Source organism: Electrona antarctica, assembly GCF_951216825.1.
Source record: "Electrona antarctica genome assembly, chromosome: 14".
In the NCBI taxonomy this organism is placed as follows: domain Eukaryota; kingdom Metazoa; phylum Chordata; class Actinopteri; order Myctophiformes; family Myctophidae; genus Electrona; species Electrona antarctica.
The window spans coordinates 12,295,903-12,310,882 of record NC_136795.1 but is presented as its reverse complement, the minus strand read 5'-3'; the positions used below and the strand labels follow the sequence as shown (position 1 = coordinate 12,310,882).

The following is a 14,980-nucleotide window of genomic DNA, read 5'->3' as shown; positions in this document are numbered from 1 at the left end:
TTTTCAAAATAGTAGCCCGGGCTGTTAAAATGCAAAATCGATTTGGACCCCAGGAACCAGGCCGAGCACGTTTTAAGTGCAAAATGAAAAGGTATGACAAACATAAATAGCAGGCAAAGTCTTTTGTCTTTTTGATTTAATATTGAGAATAGGGGAGCTTATAGCCAGCTCTGCTCTTCTGCTTAATTGATTTGACCCAGATTCGCGCAAGGTTGTACACGTCAGTGAAATTAACCTCTGGGAAAATCCCTAATTGAGCACACCACCGCTCAGTGCACATGAACTCTAGGCTGTATGGCCACAGGGCTGGGGCATTATAACCCTACCATCTCTCTAGGCTGTATGGCCACAGGGCATTATAACCCTACCATCTCTCTAGGCTGTATGGCCACAGGGCTGGGGCATTATAACCCTACCATCTCTCTAGGCTGTATGGCCACAGGGCTGGGGCATTATAACCCTACCATCTCTCTAGGCTGTATGGTCACAGGGCTGGGGCATTATAACCCTACCATCTCTCTAGGCTGTATGGCCAGTTGGCCACAGGGCTGGGGCATTATAACCCTACCATCTCTCTAGGCTGTATGGCCAGTTGGCCACAGGGCTGGGGCATTATAACCCTACCATCTCTCTAGCCACAGGGCTGGGGCATTATAACCCTACCATCTCTCTAGGCTATACGGCCACAGGGCTGGGGCATTATAACCCTACCATCTCTCTAGGCTGTATGGCCAGTTGGCCACAGGGCTGGGGCATTATAACCCTACCATCTCTCTAGCCACAGGGCTGGGGCATTATAACCCTACCATCTCTCTAGGCTGTATGGCCAGTTGGCCACAGGGCTGGGGCATTATAACCCTACCATCTCTCTTGGGCATTAGAACCCTACCATCTCTCTAGGCTGTATGGCCACAGGGCTGGGGCATTATAAACCTACAGTACCATCTCTCTAGGCTGTATGGCCACAGGGCTGGGGCATTATAACCCTACCATCTCTCTAGGCTGTATGGCCACAGGGCATTATAACCCTACCATCTCTCTCCATATCGTTTGATAAAGGCCAATACAAAACATGACTAATGACAATGAAAATGTACACTTCACGGAGTATAGACCACTTGGAATTATAACAATCGGTTGAGGATTGCCTGAGTATGGGGCAAGTTAAATGAAAGCCAATGTTAGCCAATTAGGATGGAATATGAAATATCGGACAGATCCGTCTTGAGCACATGACTATAGAGATACTGTGTAACGATTTGCAGGATTTTTGGACAGAATCTGGAGTAGTAATATCCAAAAATGTGTTTTACAAAAGTCGGCCTCCTGGTGGCGCTATAAAAGGCCGTTCTGGAAAATTTGGGGCAGAGGTTTATAGTTGGCATGAGGGAGTGTGTGTGCAAAGTTTGGCATCGACCGGGTTAATGGTGCCGGAGATTAGCTGGTAACGGACGGACGGACGGACACACGGACGGACGGGGGGTAAAACATACTCTCTCCCCATGCCTTCGGCCTGGTGGAGACAATTACAACTGTAGGAATTGACATACTTGTGAGGACCTCTGCTTGGATTGGTGAGTGGCATGCTGCGACGCGCTGCGACTAATTGGAACTTGTAGATCTTCTATCTTCTGTGCACCATCATTCAACAAAATATGAATTAAGCTGACTAAGTTTGCAAATAATGGCCCATGGGCGTTTATACGGATCTACAAGCTCACAACGCGCACGTTTTCCCCAGTGAAAAAAGGTTAGTCGATGAACATTTTTCGTCATAGTTTTAGTCGCCGACACACTATTGTAGTATTGCCACCTACCACCAGGTTGGGAACTGTGCTGGCTGCTCCCTTCAGCTCTGCATTGGGGAACTGTGGCAGGCTGTTGGGGAGGGCCGTCTTATTCTGGAGCTGCTGGGCGCTGGTGGCCGCCGCTGGCCCCATCTGCTGCACCGCGGCCTGGCTGTACTGCTGTCCGAACGAAGCCCCAGGCATCCCCATCTACAGGAGAGGAGAGACACAAACAGAGTAATAATAATAATCATTAATAATATTAGAGCATTATTAGAGTACTGGCTGTACTGCTGGCCGAACGCAGCCCCAGGCATCCCCATCTACACACAGAAGAGGAGAGACACACAGAGGCTGTTTATTACACGTATGGCTTCATAATAAGGGTGCGAGACTTCATTTAATTAAGCGATTTAATAGATTAATTCGATTAATCAGAGGGGAATTTTTTTTTACCCAAAAAAGGTTCCAATATAGCGAAAATAGTACATCGGATATTGAAGCTAGGGTCAGCTGAAGTGCTTAATTAGACTAATTGATTTTAAGGTGAAATGTTTTAGCTTCAATTCATTGAACAAAATTGTCGCCGGCCGAGCAAAGCAGTGCAGCATATTTTGTGTAAAAGCACTGAGACTCCAGTATGTTCCCTGTAGGTTCCAGCATGGCGTGTCTAAAGCGTCAGGATTGGTTTCAGCATGGAGGAAGCAGTTGAGGAACCACAGCACCGCTGTCTGTATATTCTAGATGTCAGCATATACTGTTCTAACTTCAACTGTACCAACGGGGGGGAAGTGGCTCCTGCTAGAGATGCCTCTACACGCCATCTGAACAACAAGGTGTGACAAAAACAAGCAGGCGAGCAGATGATCATCAGAACACAGCCTTGAAGTTTCAAACTGTCTGGGAGCGACGTTGAAGGAACACTTCTAAATCCTGACTTTAGGTTTTGTGAAAAACTTCAAATCTTTATGAAAAACATTCTAAAAAAAATGTATGCTGCTGCTATAACAACTAAAATGACACAGAGGCGTTCCCTGCTTGAAATGTATAACACAAGATATAGGCATAACAAATCTAAATGGGTTAAGGAAGACAAAAGCAGAGTCGATGAGCAATAAATGACCAATAAATCAGTTGCAAAAAAGCAAAACAAAAAGATTGATTGCTTTCCAGTTTCCACCATCCTTTATAGATTAATGTCCTCTAAGAGGGGTGATAATTAGCTCTTTTGACACTTTCTATAGACGCCTAAAAAGCGTGGCAGCGTCTCCGGGAGGCTTCCAGCATGTAGTGTGCACAGCGCACACAGTGAGCACACCTTCTCCCTGCACTCGGGCCAAAGAAGCAGCCAGCTCTTCTCTGCTGCGCTGCGCTGCCTGGGCTGGGCATTGCTTTAGCGGAGGCTCCCTGCTGCTCTCAGCGCTCCAGCAGACAGATGAAAGAGCGAGCCCCAGCCCAGTGGAGAGACAAACAGAGAGAGAGAGAGAGAGAGAGAGAGAGAGAGAGAGAGAGAGAGAGAGAGGGAGACCAGCAGGCTTTAAACAGCTGAGCAGAGTACGAGCAGCAGAGCACAGTGTAGTCGCGTGCCCTTCCCCCTCTCTTTCACACACTCGCTGCCTGCCACCGTCTCCCTCCGACTCGGAAGCCTCCTTCACTAGCGCACTGTTTCCCAAACAGTGGATCGGGACCCATTTGTGGGTCGCGGACACATTTTCATGGGTCCTGCATTTTTTTGGTTTCCTACATTTTGTAATTTCATAACATTTTCAAAAAGCCTTCGCAAAAAAGCTAAAAATGCCACAAATGAATACCAAATTATGATTTTTATAGAAAGAAAGAAATTCCTTAAGTTATAAACAAATGTTTAAGAAGTAGTGAGAACAGCCGATCGCGCCGCGTTGTGAGCTTGTAGATCTGCTATTTTCACTAATTTGGGTCCTGGTGGAATGCCTAATTCCTTTTTTGGGCTCATGGGCTAAACATTTTGGGAACCACTGCCACACCAGACTGATGGCACTTCCTCACCACATGGTACCGGCTCAACTCGCTTTTACTTTTTGTTTTTCTCACTGCAGATAGTAGCCCACTAAATATAGCTGGCTGTAGTAGCGACAACCAAACCTCTGCATAGCCAACATCTAGTTGAAATGTACAGTATATTCGGTAGCTTCTATAGATGTCCCGATACTGTATCGGTATCGGGGAAAAATCGGATCGGCCCTTATTTGTCATATCAGGTCATATCGGTATCGGTGAATATGCCAGTCTAACCACCGATCCGACACAGGGGTAAGGGGTTGACACTATGGCAGGTAAATAAAATGTTGGGACATGTGGAGTTTGCTTTGGAGTTGCCCAAACTGCAAGTGCACATTTGAGTGAGGAGTCTGCTATAAACACAACACGAGATATATAGCTAGATAGCTATAAACACAACATGAGATCACGACACTGGTATCGGTATTCAGTATCGGGATCGGAAGCGAAAAAAATCGGGACATCCCTAGTAGCTTCCATGCAGTTATAGGTGAGTAAGTCATGATGATTCTCTGACCAATCTGTAGTCTGCAGTGTTTTACTGTTTTCACTAAGGATGCACTTACCATACTGAAATGTATGCAGATAACCGATTACTTGCATGGTTAAACGGATCAATGCAAATAATATTGCTTTCAGATCTGAAGGAGATGAACACAGAATTAGTTCAATCAACTTTAGATGGTTTTGAATGCTTCCCTGGAAAACACTGACAGAATCTGAAGCCTTCGAATCATCACACAAGGTCTTGTCAGCATATATTGGTATTACAGATATACCAATATTGCATTTTTGAGTGGTGTAAACCACTCCTACAACTGGCTTTTGTGTGCATAAAAAAATGACCATGGTTGCTATGTTCAAAATAATTTCTGACGTAATTAAATCACACCCGGGTGAACTGGATGACCGTAGCAACCGTGGTCATTTTCTCTGCGCAAAAAAAGCCAGTTGTGAAATCACATCCAGGTGTGATTTCATTACGTCAGATCAGAGCTGATCAGGCTATATAATACCTTACCTTATATAATACCTCACATCAGACATTACGTCAGACCACAGCTGATCATGCTATATAAAACCTTACACCACTCAGTTCACACGGGGTGTGATTTTTATGTAAAGATTGGCCGATATTCACATTTTGCATCGCCTCAGCTCGTCTGGAACCTCGACGGAGGTGTTTGATACAAAAGAAAACAGGTAGTATACACAACGTTCGCCAAAACAAAGTTGAGTGGAGCTGAGCCAGTACCATGCGGTGAAAAGGTGCCTTAAAAGCCTAGAGCACTTTGGTAGAGGTTTGGGTTGTGTAGTTACCTTGCCATGATGTAACTCCAACAGAAGTTGCCATATTTATTTAGTACTGGGTTTGGTGATGTTCTTCGTCTGAATCAGCTTCATTTGCGATCGTTTATGGGCTAAAAGAGGTCCTTCATAAAAGAGTCTCTTCACTGTAAATAAGTAAGTCAATGGGGAGCATATTTTGAATTATCAATTTATAATCAATGGCGCAATTATTTGGAGTTACAACAGCCCAACCCAACCACAACCCAAACCTCAAGTGGTCTGGCCCTCAAATCCATTTAGACCTGTTGCAACCTATACGTTGTAACTTGTTAATACCTTTCAATGCGGGAGCTACTTGTGTCATAGTTGCTATACATGTACATGTACATGTACATGTACATGTACATGTACATGCTACATGCTACATGCACATGCACATGCACATGTAGCATGTAGCATGTACATGTACATGTACATGTAGCATTCATGTAGAATGATACGAATGGCACTAGGTGTCACATGGACGGACCGCATCAGAAATGTGGACCTCTATGGGGACCTAGCATGCGTCACGGACAAAGTCAGAGAGAGAAGGATGAGGCTGGCAGGGCACTGCGTCAGGCACCCAGAACTTGAGGCAAGTAAATTGACCCTATGGGAGCCAACCCAGGGCAAAGCCAGGAGAGGAAAGAAGCGTACCACCTATGTAGACGTGCTGCGGCGCGACAGCTTGGCTGACAACACTGCAGAGCTCAAGAACCTGATGTTGGATAGGAATTTGTGGAGGGCAGCGATCCAGGAATCCCGAGTTGGTGTTGGCTAGACCTCACTCTCGCAGCAACTAAAATGTAGCAATATAAAATTAAGGTTTTCAGAAACCTTAGGATAGGTTTTAGAAGGTGTTTTTAGAATGGGCCTCAGGTCTAAATGGGCTAATAGAAGCTCACAATGAGACTTGTTGTGAGCTTTGTAGATCAGCTATTTTTGACCCATCTTGTGCCACCCCTTTAACCTGACTCCACTGCCCCTTACCAGTAATCCCTACACTTATTTGCCATTTTTTACCATTTTGAAAAACATTTAAAAATAGTTCAGCTAGCCGTTCTACATCGACACGTTGAGAGATTGTAGATAGTAAAAAATGGCAAATAAGTTGGATAAGGGGTAAGGGGTGGCACACGATATAGCCCTTGGTGTTGGATAAGGGATAAGGGGTGGCACACGATATAGCCCTTGGTGTTGGATAAGGGGTAAGGGGTGGCACACGATATAGCCCTTGGTTTTGGATAAGGGGTAAGGGGTGGTACACGATATAGCCCTTGGTTTTGGATAAGGGGTAAGGGGTGGTACACGATATAGCCCTTGGTTTTGGATAAGGGATAAGGGGTGGCACACGATATAGCCCTTGGTTTTGGATAAGGGGTAAGGGGTGGTACACGATATAGCCCTTGGTTTTGGATAAGGGGTAAGGGGTGGTACACGATATAGCCCTTGGTGTTGGATAAGGGATAAGGGATAAGGGGTGGCACACGATATAGCCCTTGGTGTTGGATAAGGGGTAAGGGGTGGCACACGATATAGCCCTTGGTGTAGAGTGGGAAACGGAGCAGAGCAGTACAGAGATGATGCCTGTCAACTAAGTACTAGTCTAGTTTACTACGTAGACGGTTTAAGGGGTTTAACGGCACAGGGGAAGCCTTCAAGGGTTGCCACTGCTTGCCGAGGTTCCTCCTTCCTTCTCCTGTCTCCTTCCTTCCTTCCTTCCTTATCTACCCACAACCACACACTAGTTCGTCTGAACTTGATTTATAGCTCCATTATCGCAGGTCAAGAGTCCCGGGGACTCTTGCACTGAGACCGTCTACAGAGGGAGACAGACAAGAGGGTGACAGAAAACGGCAGAACAGAGAGAAGAGTGAGTGAAGGAAAGAAAACGGGGAAGTGGGAAAACTGAGGGAGGGGGGGGGGGGGGGGTCTGGAAAGGACAACAGTTAGAATGCCAAGATTGAAAAACGAAAACGATGGAATGAAAAGCAGGGTTTCTAGAGTTTCCTAGTTCAGTTTTCTATTTCAAATCTGTGCACCATTTCATAGTTTATTTGTGAATGGCCATATTATCCCAGTCAACAAGCAGGTCCACGTGATGTAGGCGTGGCTGCTACCAGGGCTAGGCACAATTAAACATTAACACAGGTAGCCGTGCTCCACTGTATTAAGTTAACACCAGTACATACAAAAATAACTTCATAACAATAAATATATTGTAATAATATAAGAAATGTTAGTTGACACAATACCAGTGAGCTGGCGGTTATGAAAGGCTTGTCATAAACCTGCACCACTTTAAGTAAAAAAAGAACGTATCATGTTGCTGTAAAAAGCAGGCTGATTATGGACGCCGCCATCTTTGTTGTTTTGAAGTAGGTGGAAAGCCTGGTGAGGTTATTTTGGAGGGGGCGAGGGGACTTGGCATCACCGGTTCAGGAAAGAGGCGGCATTCGCTGTACACACGGAGACAACAAAGTAGCCTCTCCGAATTTTGACAACGCCATCTCCGTGTGGCAGAAAGGGCAGACCAGCTAAATACTTGTGCGGATAACGCAAAATACGTCCTTGTGTGCACAGGCCCTAAGACCTTTTGGTTTACAAAGAACTTTTAAACCAACAACTCCAACTCCAACTACTCCAGAGAACAGCTTTATATTTGACATTTGAGGAACGCATTTGTCCTGGGAGCCCATGTTTAATGTATGTTTCATGAGTGAGTGCTGCTGGATACCACTTTGGTAATACTCTGCAATCAGCCAGACTAAAGCAAAAAAGTCACTATTAAAAATCTGCCGCCCGGAGGCGGGAGCGCTAGAACATGCTGATCTGAAAAATTTGGGGCAGAGGTTCACAGACTGACATACACGTCCAAACAGACGGACGGGACGGATGGGGTGCAAAACGGCCTCGGCCATGCGTTCGGTCTGGTGGAGAAAATAACACCACAGCTGATTTACAAGCTCATAATGCAACGTCAACGCAATGTTGTTTGCTTGCAGATTGTCTATTTTTGAACATGGTTAAAAACCTATACAGTCAGTGACATGCCCAAAAATAGGGATGCCAGGTTGGAAAGTATATTCTAAATTATAAAAGTATAAAAAGTATTTTCATGGCCAGCTTTAAACTTCATTGACTCCTGGTTTAAATTCCCAGGCCCTGCTCCAAGGAACCAAGCCAAGATGGTGTTCACAGACACACTTCAGCAGCGCGCGTCTCGCCGATGGCAGCTGTACAAGGACAACAAAACCTGTGCCAGCTCTCGCTTTCATCTCCCAACCACAGGGCTGCCATGTACACACTACCTACACACAGGTTAAATCCCTCTCTTCCTGGACCTCTCCTCTCACATTTATTGTCTCCACCAGGCCGAAGGCATGGGGAGAGAGTATGTTTTGCACTCCGTCCGTGTGTCCGTCCTTCCGTCCTTCCTTCCTTCCGTCCTTCCGTCCGTCTGTGAACAGCTAATCTCCGGCACCGTTAACCCGGGCGATGCCAAACTTTGCACACACACTCCCTGGATGCCAACGATGAACCTCTGCCCCACATTTTCCAGAACGGCCTGTTATAGCGCCACCATGAGGCAGCTTTTCACATTTTGTACCTAAAACTGCACCGATCTGCGTGAAATGTTGCATGCACACTCCCTAGAGGCCAAGGACAAACCTTTTACCTGCATTTTCCGCATCTGCCTTTTATAGCGCCACCAGGAGGCCGACTTTTGTAAAACACATTTTTGGATATTACTCCTCCAGATTCTGTCCAAAAATCTCACAAATCGTTACACAGTATCTCTATGGTCATGTGCTCAAGTCGGATCTGTCTGATATTTCATATTCCATCCTAATTGGCTATAATTGGCTTTCACAGTTTGCAAGATTGCCCCGTTTTGAACAATAGCCTCAAATCATGAACGCAGCATGCAATTTACGTGAAATCTTTCACACATTTTCTTACTAGGCTGAGGAATATATCCCACCCTTTTCACATTGGCCTGTTATAGCGCCACCAACAGGTTGATTTTTGCAAAACACATTTTTGGAACAAAATGCCTCAAATCGGTACACATGATCTCTGTAGTCATGTGATCAAGACGAGTCTGTTGGATTTCTCAGATTGTACACTGATTGGCTAAGATTGCCTTCCAAAGTTTTCAGGAGTGGCCCGTTTTGTACAAAATGCTGCACATGTCCTGCTCATCCAGAATTCTATCCTCAGAGATGCTATGAGTGATCTGGCTCTGCATTTCCTCAACAAAATGAAGGAAAAAAAATCCTCCTAAACATTTTGCCAAACATCACACACACTCCTATCCTCCTGGTGGAGACCTGTGCCCGGAAGGGCACTTTTTCTAGTTCTAAGTGCTTCACTGTCCTATGCTGCATCAGTGGTTCTCAAACCTTTTCATGTCAAGGACCCCCAAATGAATAGGTAGCCGCACAATCCCATCTGAGAATAGTTTGTGCCCCATACAAGATTTTTCAAGATGTTCTGAAGATGACAGATCTACAAGCTCAAAACCCGTTGCGACGTGTTCGTGTTCTTTTTTTCAAATTGTCAATAAATATAGGGTTAAAGTGGTTAAATTATTACCACTTTTCTGGCGACCCCCTGGAAGCCCTTAAGGACCCCACTTTTAAATGTATTTTGGGGGCTTTCTCTGCCTTTAATGACATTACACATTGAAAAGAGACAGGAAACAGGAAAGAGAAAGTCAGGGAGTGACATGCAGCAATTGGGGTCCGCCAGGCTCGGGAATCGAACCTGGGACTCGCCGTCAGGCATTAGAGCCCATGTGGTACGCACCTTAACCACTCGGCTATCCCCCCCGGACCACACTTTTAGAACCACTATATCATATATGATCACTTGGGTTTGGTTTGCCGTATTATGAACCCACAGACTGAGCGTGGAGCTTCTATAATATTACGCGGCGCTGTGTGAAAAGAGAGAGTGGAGCAGAGTGCCGCTGGGTGTCCGTGTCACCACAGGAAAAGACCTTTTCATGTGGCCAAGTCTGTGTGGATGTCATCTCGCTGAGAACTACTGCACTGGTTTCCCCTCCGTTTCCTGTCAAACCACAACAGCCTTGAGAGAGAGAGAGATGCAGTGGGATGGCGGAAAGCTCTCTCACATCATGCACTAGTCCTGTCTGTATTCACACCGTCTAGTAGTCCTGTGTGAATACACTACAACGGGTCTCGAGTTAAAACGTCTGGGAACCACTGCTCCACACACTACAAAGTGGATGTATTCATACAGTCTCGTTGCATAGTAACCACTTCAACCCTACATTGACCAAGGTCCCCCAGGGGTCTATGCTCGGTCACCTACGTTGAGGGGGCCAGCACCTCCTATATACAGGTTTGTTTTTAGTTCAATGTTTGTTTTAAAAACGCCATTGACAATGAAGGGAAGATTTACGTCATCTTGTCCCTAACACAAACATTAAATGCCATTAACAATAAAGAGAATGTAATGTTTGTGTTGGCACCGTTTGTTTCACATCACCATTACATCACCTAATCAACATGAGTTAGACTTAATAATATATTAGTAATATATTAGCGCCCCTCACTTCACACAGGTGTGCTTTTTCCCCTTTTTACACCAATTATCTTTACCGGAAATAGCCGATCTACAAGCTCGCAAAGTGCTACTTTCGCAAAATGTTGGCCTATGACGCCATGCACAGAACATGCACACAGACCAACTCAGTGGCCTTGTGGCTCAGTGGCCTTGTGGTTAGAGTGTCCGCCCTGAGACTGGGAGGTCGGGGTTCAATCCCCGGCCGGGTCATACCAAAGACTGTAAAAATGGGACCCAGTGCCTCCCTGCTTGACACTCAGCATCAAGGGTTGGATTGGGGGTATTAAAGTCATGGCTCGGCAAGGCTACTTACAGAACATGCACACTATGATTCATGTGGTTAACCTACTGTATTTGTTCTGATCTCCAGCTTGGCGGGACACAGCCATACAGTCATAATAACTACTAGATTGACATTCATCCAGCCCTCCGCCCGCTCCCAGAGGGCACAGCTCCACTTGGCACCAGATCATCCTCTCTCGGTTCAGTGTGCACACATCATTTCTCAATGAGTGGTTCAGTGGCACACGACCATGTGGCTGTCAGCAAAGTGACTGGAGGTGTAGTTTATTTAAGATGTTTATTATCACATTAAATGTGATAATTTAAACATCTTAAATAAACTACACTACTACACTGAACTACAACTGAATTTTGTATCTGGCTGGATGCCAATAGTTAAACCGGTGAAGACTTGCAGTTGCTTTGACTACTGTTAGGGGAAATAACTCATCCAGTGTCCAAAAGTAGAGAATGGGCTATATGCTATATGTCACAGACGCCATTTTGGAAAGAACTCAGGGCCCCTTCCCTACTTCCTTCACAGGTGTTACCGATGATACTAATGAAGGTCCTGTAAAGAAAGAAAAGCAGGTGCCTTCCTCTGGAAACTGCCCTTGGTTAAGGCAGTGGGTGCTCAGCTTTGAAAATAACTTAACTCATAAACCAACTAAGTGGAAAAAGCAGAACTCCAACATAAAAGAGGCAAGACTGGCTCAGATGAAATTTCTTTTTTTTTGAGAACGCAGACGAATACTAATTTGGTACTAATGAAGGCTCTGTTCCATTCTGCTCAAACAGAAGTCAGGGTGCTGCTATTGTGAACGTTGGCTCACGGGAAACACTCTGCTACACCTGTGGGTCTCAAAGTGTCCTTGAGTGGGTAAGTAATAAAGTAAGAAAACGTTTGGGAACCACTGCACACTAAATGGAACCGAGCCTTAATTAGTACACCTTAGTCTAGTAGCCAAAAAGTGAACCCGGACATGTTGAGTACACCAACATTTTATGTTAGAAATGTTGAGTATGGGTCCCCAGCATGTAGAAACTGCCGGATGCTAACTTGCATATGTTGCATTAGTTTTGCAAAAAAACCACTCATTGGGCTAAAAACAGCCATGCCCACTATTTTTTTGCAAAATTAATGTTTGAAATGGATTCAGCATCATGAAAACCCCCTAGTTTGACACATCACATGCTACATAAAGCATGATGAAATTTTGATCACATATTATGCCAATTATGAAAATTGCTCAACATATGCAAGTTAGCATCCGGCAGTTTCTACATGCTGGGGACCCATACTCAACATTTATAACATAAAACCTTGGTGTACTCAACATGTCCGGGTTCACAATGGGGCTCTATGGGCTGGCTACTAGACTACCTGTGAAGGAAGTAGGGAAGCAGCTCGGAAGTAGAAAGAGTTATTCTGTGTGCATAGAGCCCATTGCCCCATGTGAAAATGACATGTAAAAGCAGTGCACCCACACTCACCTTGATCATGTTGCCAGCCTGCTGGGCATTCATGCTGTTATGCGCTCCCATCTGTCCCCCGCCCTGGGTGAGTGTCTCCGCAAGCACGCTGCCTCCAACGCCCACCCCCGTGACCACCTGTGGCCCTGGCATGCCCTGGTTCTGGTACTGCATGCCAGGCCCGGGTCTACCTCGACCCGCGGGCCCTAGAGCCCCGTTCATCACCTGTCCCGACTGAGGCTGCCCCATAACCCCATGGCTCTGTCCGCTGTTCAGCATTGCCTGGCTGAAGCCCATGGCCCCGTTGCCCTGTCCCGATGCGGCGCCTACTTTCAGGGCCTGCAGGGGAGACGGGTGTTGGTTGGGCGAGCCCTGGCCCAAAGTGCTTTTCCCCAGCATGATGCCACCAAGCTGGCCCCCCACCATGCCTCCCTGCTGCTGGGGGCCGGCCGAGTTGAGAGTGAGACCCCCTCCTCCCAGGATGGACGTGCTGCCCGGCCTCAGGAGCTCCGACAGCTGCTTGTGCTTGGCGGCCGCGTCAGGAACCATGGAGTTTAGACCGGGGCCATTGGACGTCATCCCCATCAAGCCCAGGTCTCCGTTGGGGATCAGTTCATCCGGGAGATCATTCTCCAGGTCAAACAGGGACACCAGATCTAGGAGGAGAAATAGACGGAGACAAGGAATGAAGCAAAATAAAATATCAAGACAAGAAAATGTAATTATGATGTTTTAAGCAGACCAGAATAAATCACAGATTTGAGGCATTAAGGTTGCTTGTTTTTGGAAGATGCTTCTAAACTTGTATTCTATTGCTAATTTGATCACTTAGTTCAAATACTCCATCCTAAAATAACTATTATTGACCAAAAATAGCCGATCTACAAGCTCACAACACGTCACGCTGCAACGTGTTTGTAGATTTTCGGTGTGTGCAAGGATGCGTTCACAGAAGACACGCTGGCTTCTATGGAATCTAAATGACTGAAATCAATCGTGGCGACAGAGCTTGAATCCGTGAGAAAGACGGAGGTGTGGGATGAGCCGAGCCATCGTCAGACAGTTCTCCCCCGCCACCCCCCTATCAACAGTAACAAACCTCCTGATCAGGTTAAGTTGTTAGCTGCCCATCAAGGAGTAGCAGAGGTATTGGTTTAAAGTTGTAAACACAAAGATGCCACTGTGATATCCATTTCACAGATCATTAAAGACGGCATGGAGCACTTGACCTGTAGTACACAGCTTTTTGACCCGTGTCACAGTCCCGTTTTCAGCCACAACCGGGCAGAGACAGGAACTCTTTGTCAAGTCTAGTGCTGGGCAGACTGCAGCGACCCAAATACGCCCAGTAACCTAAGTCACTGTATCTGTGTCTTTATTAACCTCACCTTCACTCACTGTGCGCCGGCTTAAATATTCTTTAAAAGCAAAACAATGCAATAGCTACACACCAATAATAGGTATACACACATGTAGACACACACACACACACACACACACACACACACACACACACACACACACACACACACACACACACACACACACACACACACACACACACACACACACACACACACACACACACACACACACACACACACACACACACACACACACACACACACACACACACACACACACACACACAGCTGCTGAGGATGCCAGCGCTGCCTCCGTCCTCTCCTGGAACGATTCCCAGACAGTTAAGTTCACAGGGTTTGTTGTGGCTGAAGAGATACAGTCTTGCAGAAAGCCGGGCAGGGCCAGGCCAAGGAGAACGTGTGTATCTGTATTGACGACACGCCCCTTTTCACCACAGAGACTTGTCTCATGTGCTGCTAAATACTGTATAGCGGCCATGGTTCAGGCCACACACACAGGGCACTCAGGTGCACCTTACGTTTACCACTTGTACATTATATTATATAAGTCATGTGGGAAGTTTAAGGCAATGTGGGCGTGGCGCCCTGGTAGGTAGGGCTGGGTATAGAGCAGGCCTGTCGAACTCAACTTGGGGTGCCATTCACTTTAAGCATGCGCATACCCTCTATACTATAGAGGGTATGCGCATGCTTAAAGTGAATGGCACATCGAGTGGCAAATCGAGTGGCAAAGCAACATGCAAAGTGAGTTTAACATTGTTTAATGTTGTTTAATGCAATCAGATAGGACTTTTCTGTTTGGATGCATGGGCTGTCAAGGCAGAAAGTCGTTTTTTGCCACTCAGGCATTCCTGCATAACTTCCGTGTTTGATGATGATGTCACGCGCATACTCTCTATTGTAGAGCATTATTGTAGAGCCTTATTCCATACCGGTCATATATTTCATTCTAGTCAAAGGAAAAAAAGAGTCAGGGTGCTGCTATTGTGCATGTTTTTCACTGGAAACACTATAGCTACACCAGTGGGTCTCAAAGTGACAAGAATGACACGCGTACCATTAACTGCCAGGTGAAACAAGCGCTCTCCG

The 14,980-nt window shown here is 46.0% G+C and overlaps 1 protein-coding gene across 5 annotated transcripts in view; it reads right to left on the bottom strand.

Annotated features, from left to right (window-relative positions):
* crebbpb (CREB binding lysine acetyltransferase b) overlaps positions 1-14,980 on the bottom strand; it is a 79,667-nt gene that overhangs the window by 42,732 nt on the left and 21,955 nt on the right. For 3 of the 5 annotated variants that reach the window (XM_079520982.1, XM_079520985.1, XM_079520984.1), the window contains exons 2-3: positions 12,528-13,162; positions 1,818-1,997 (exon numbers count right to left, since the gene is read on the bottom strand). In XM_079520982.1, the coding sequence (XP_079377108.1) occupies positions 1,818-1,997; positions 12,528-13,162 (815 nt within the window). The remainder of the gene's footprint in view (positions 1-1,817; positions 1,998-12,527; positions 13,163-14,980) is intronic. The other 2 variants (XM_079520983.1, XM_079520986.1) reach the window with 1 other exon arrangement.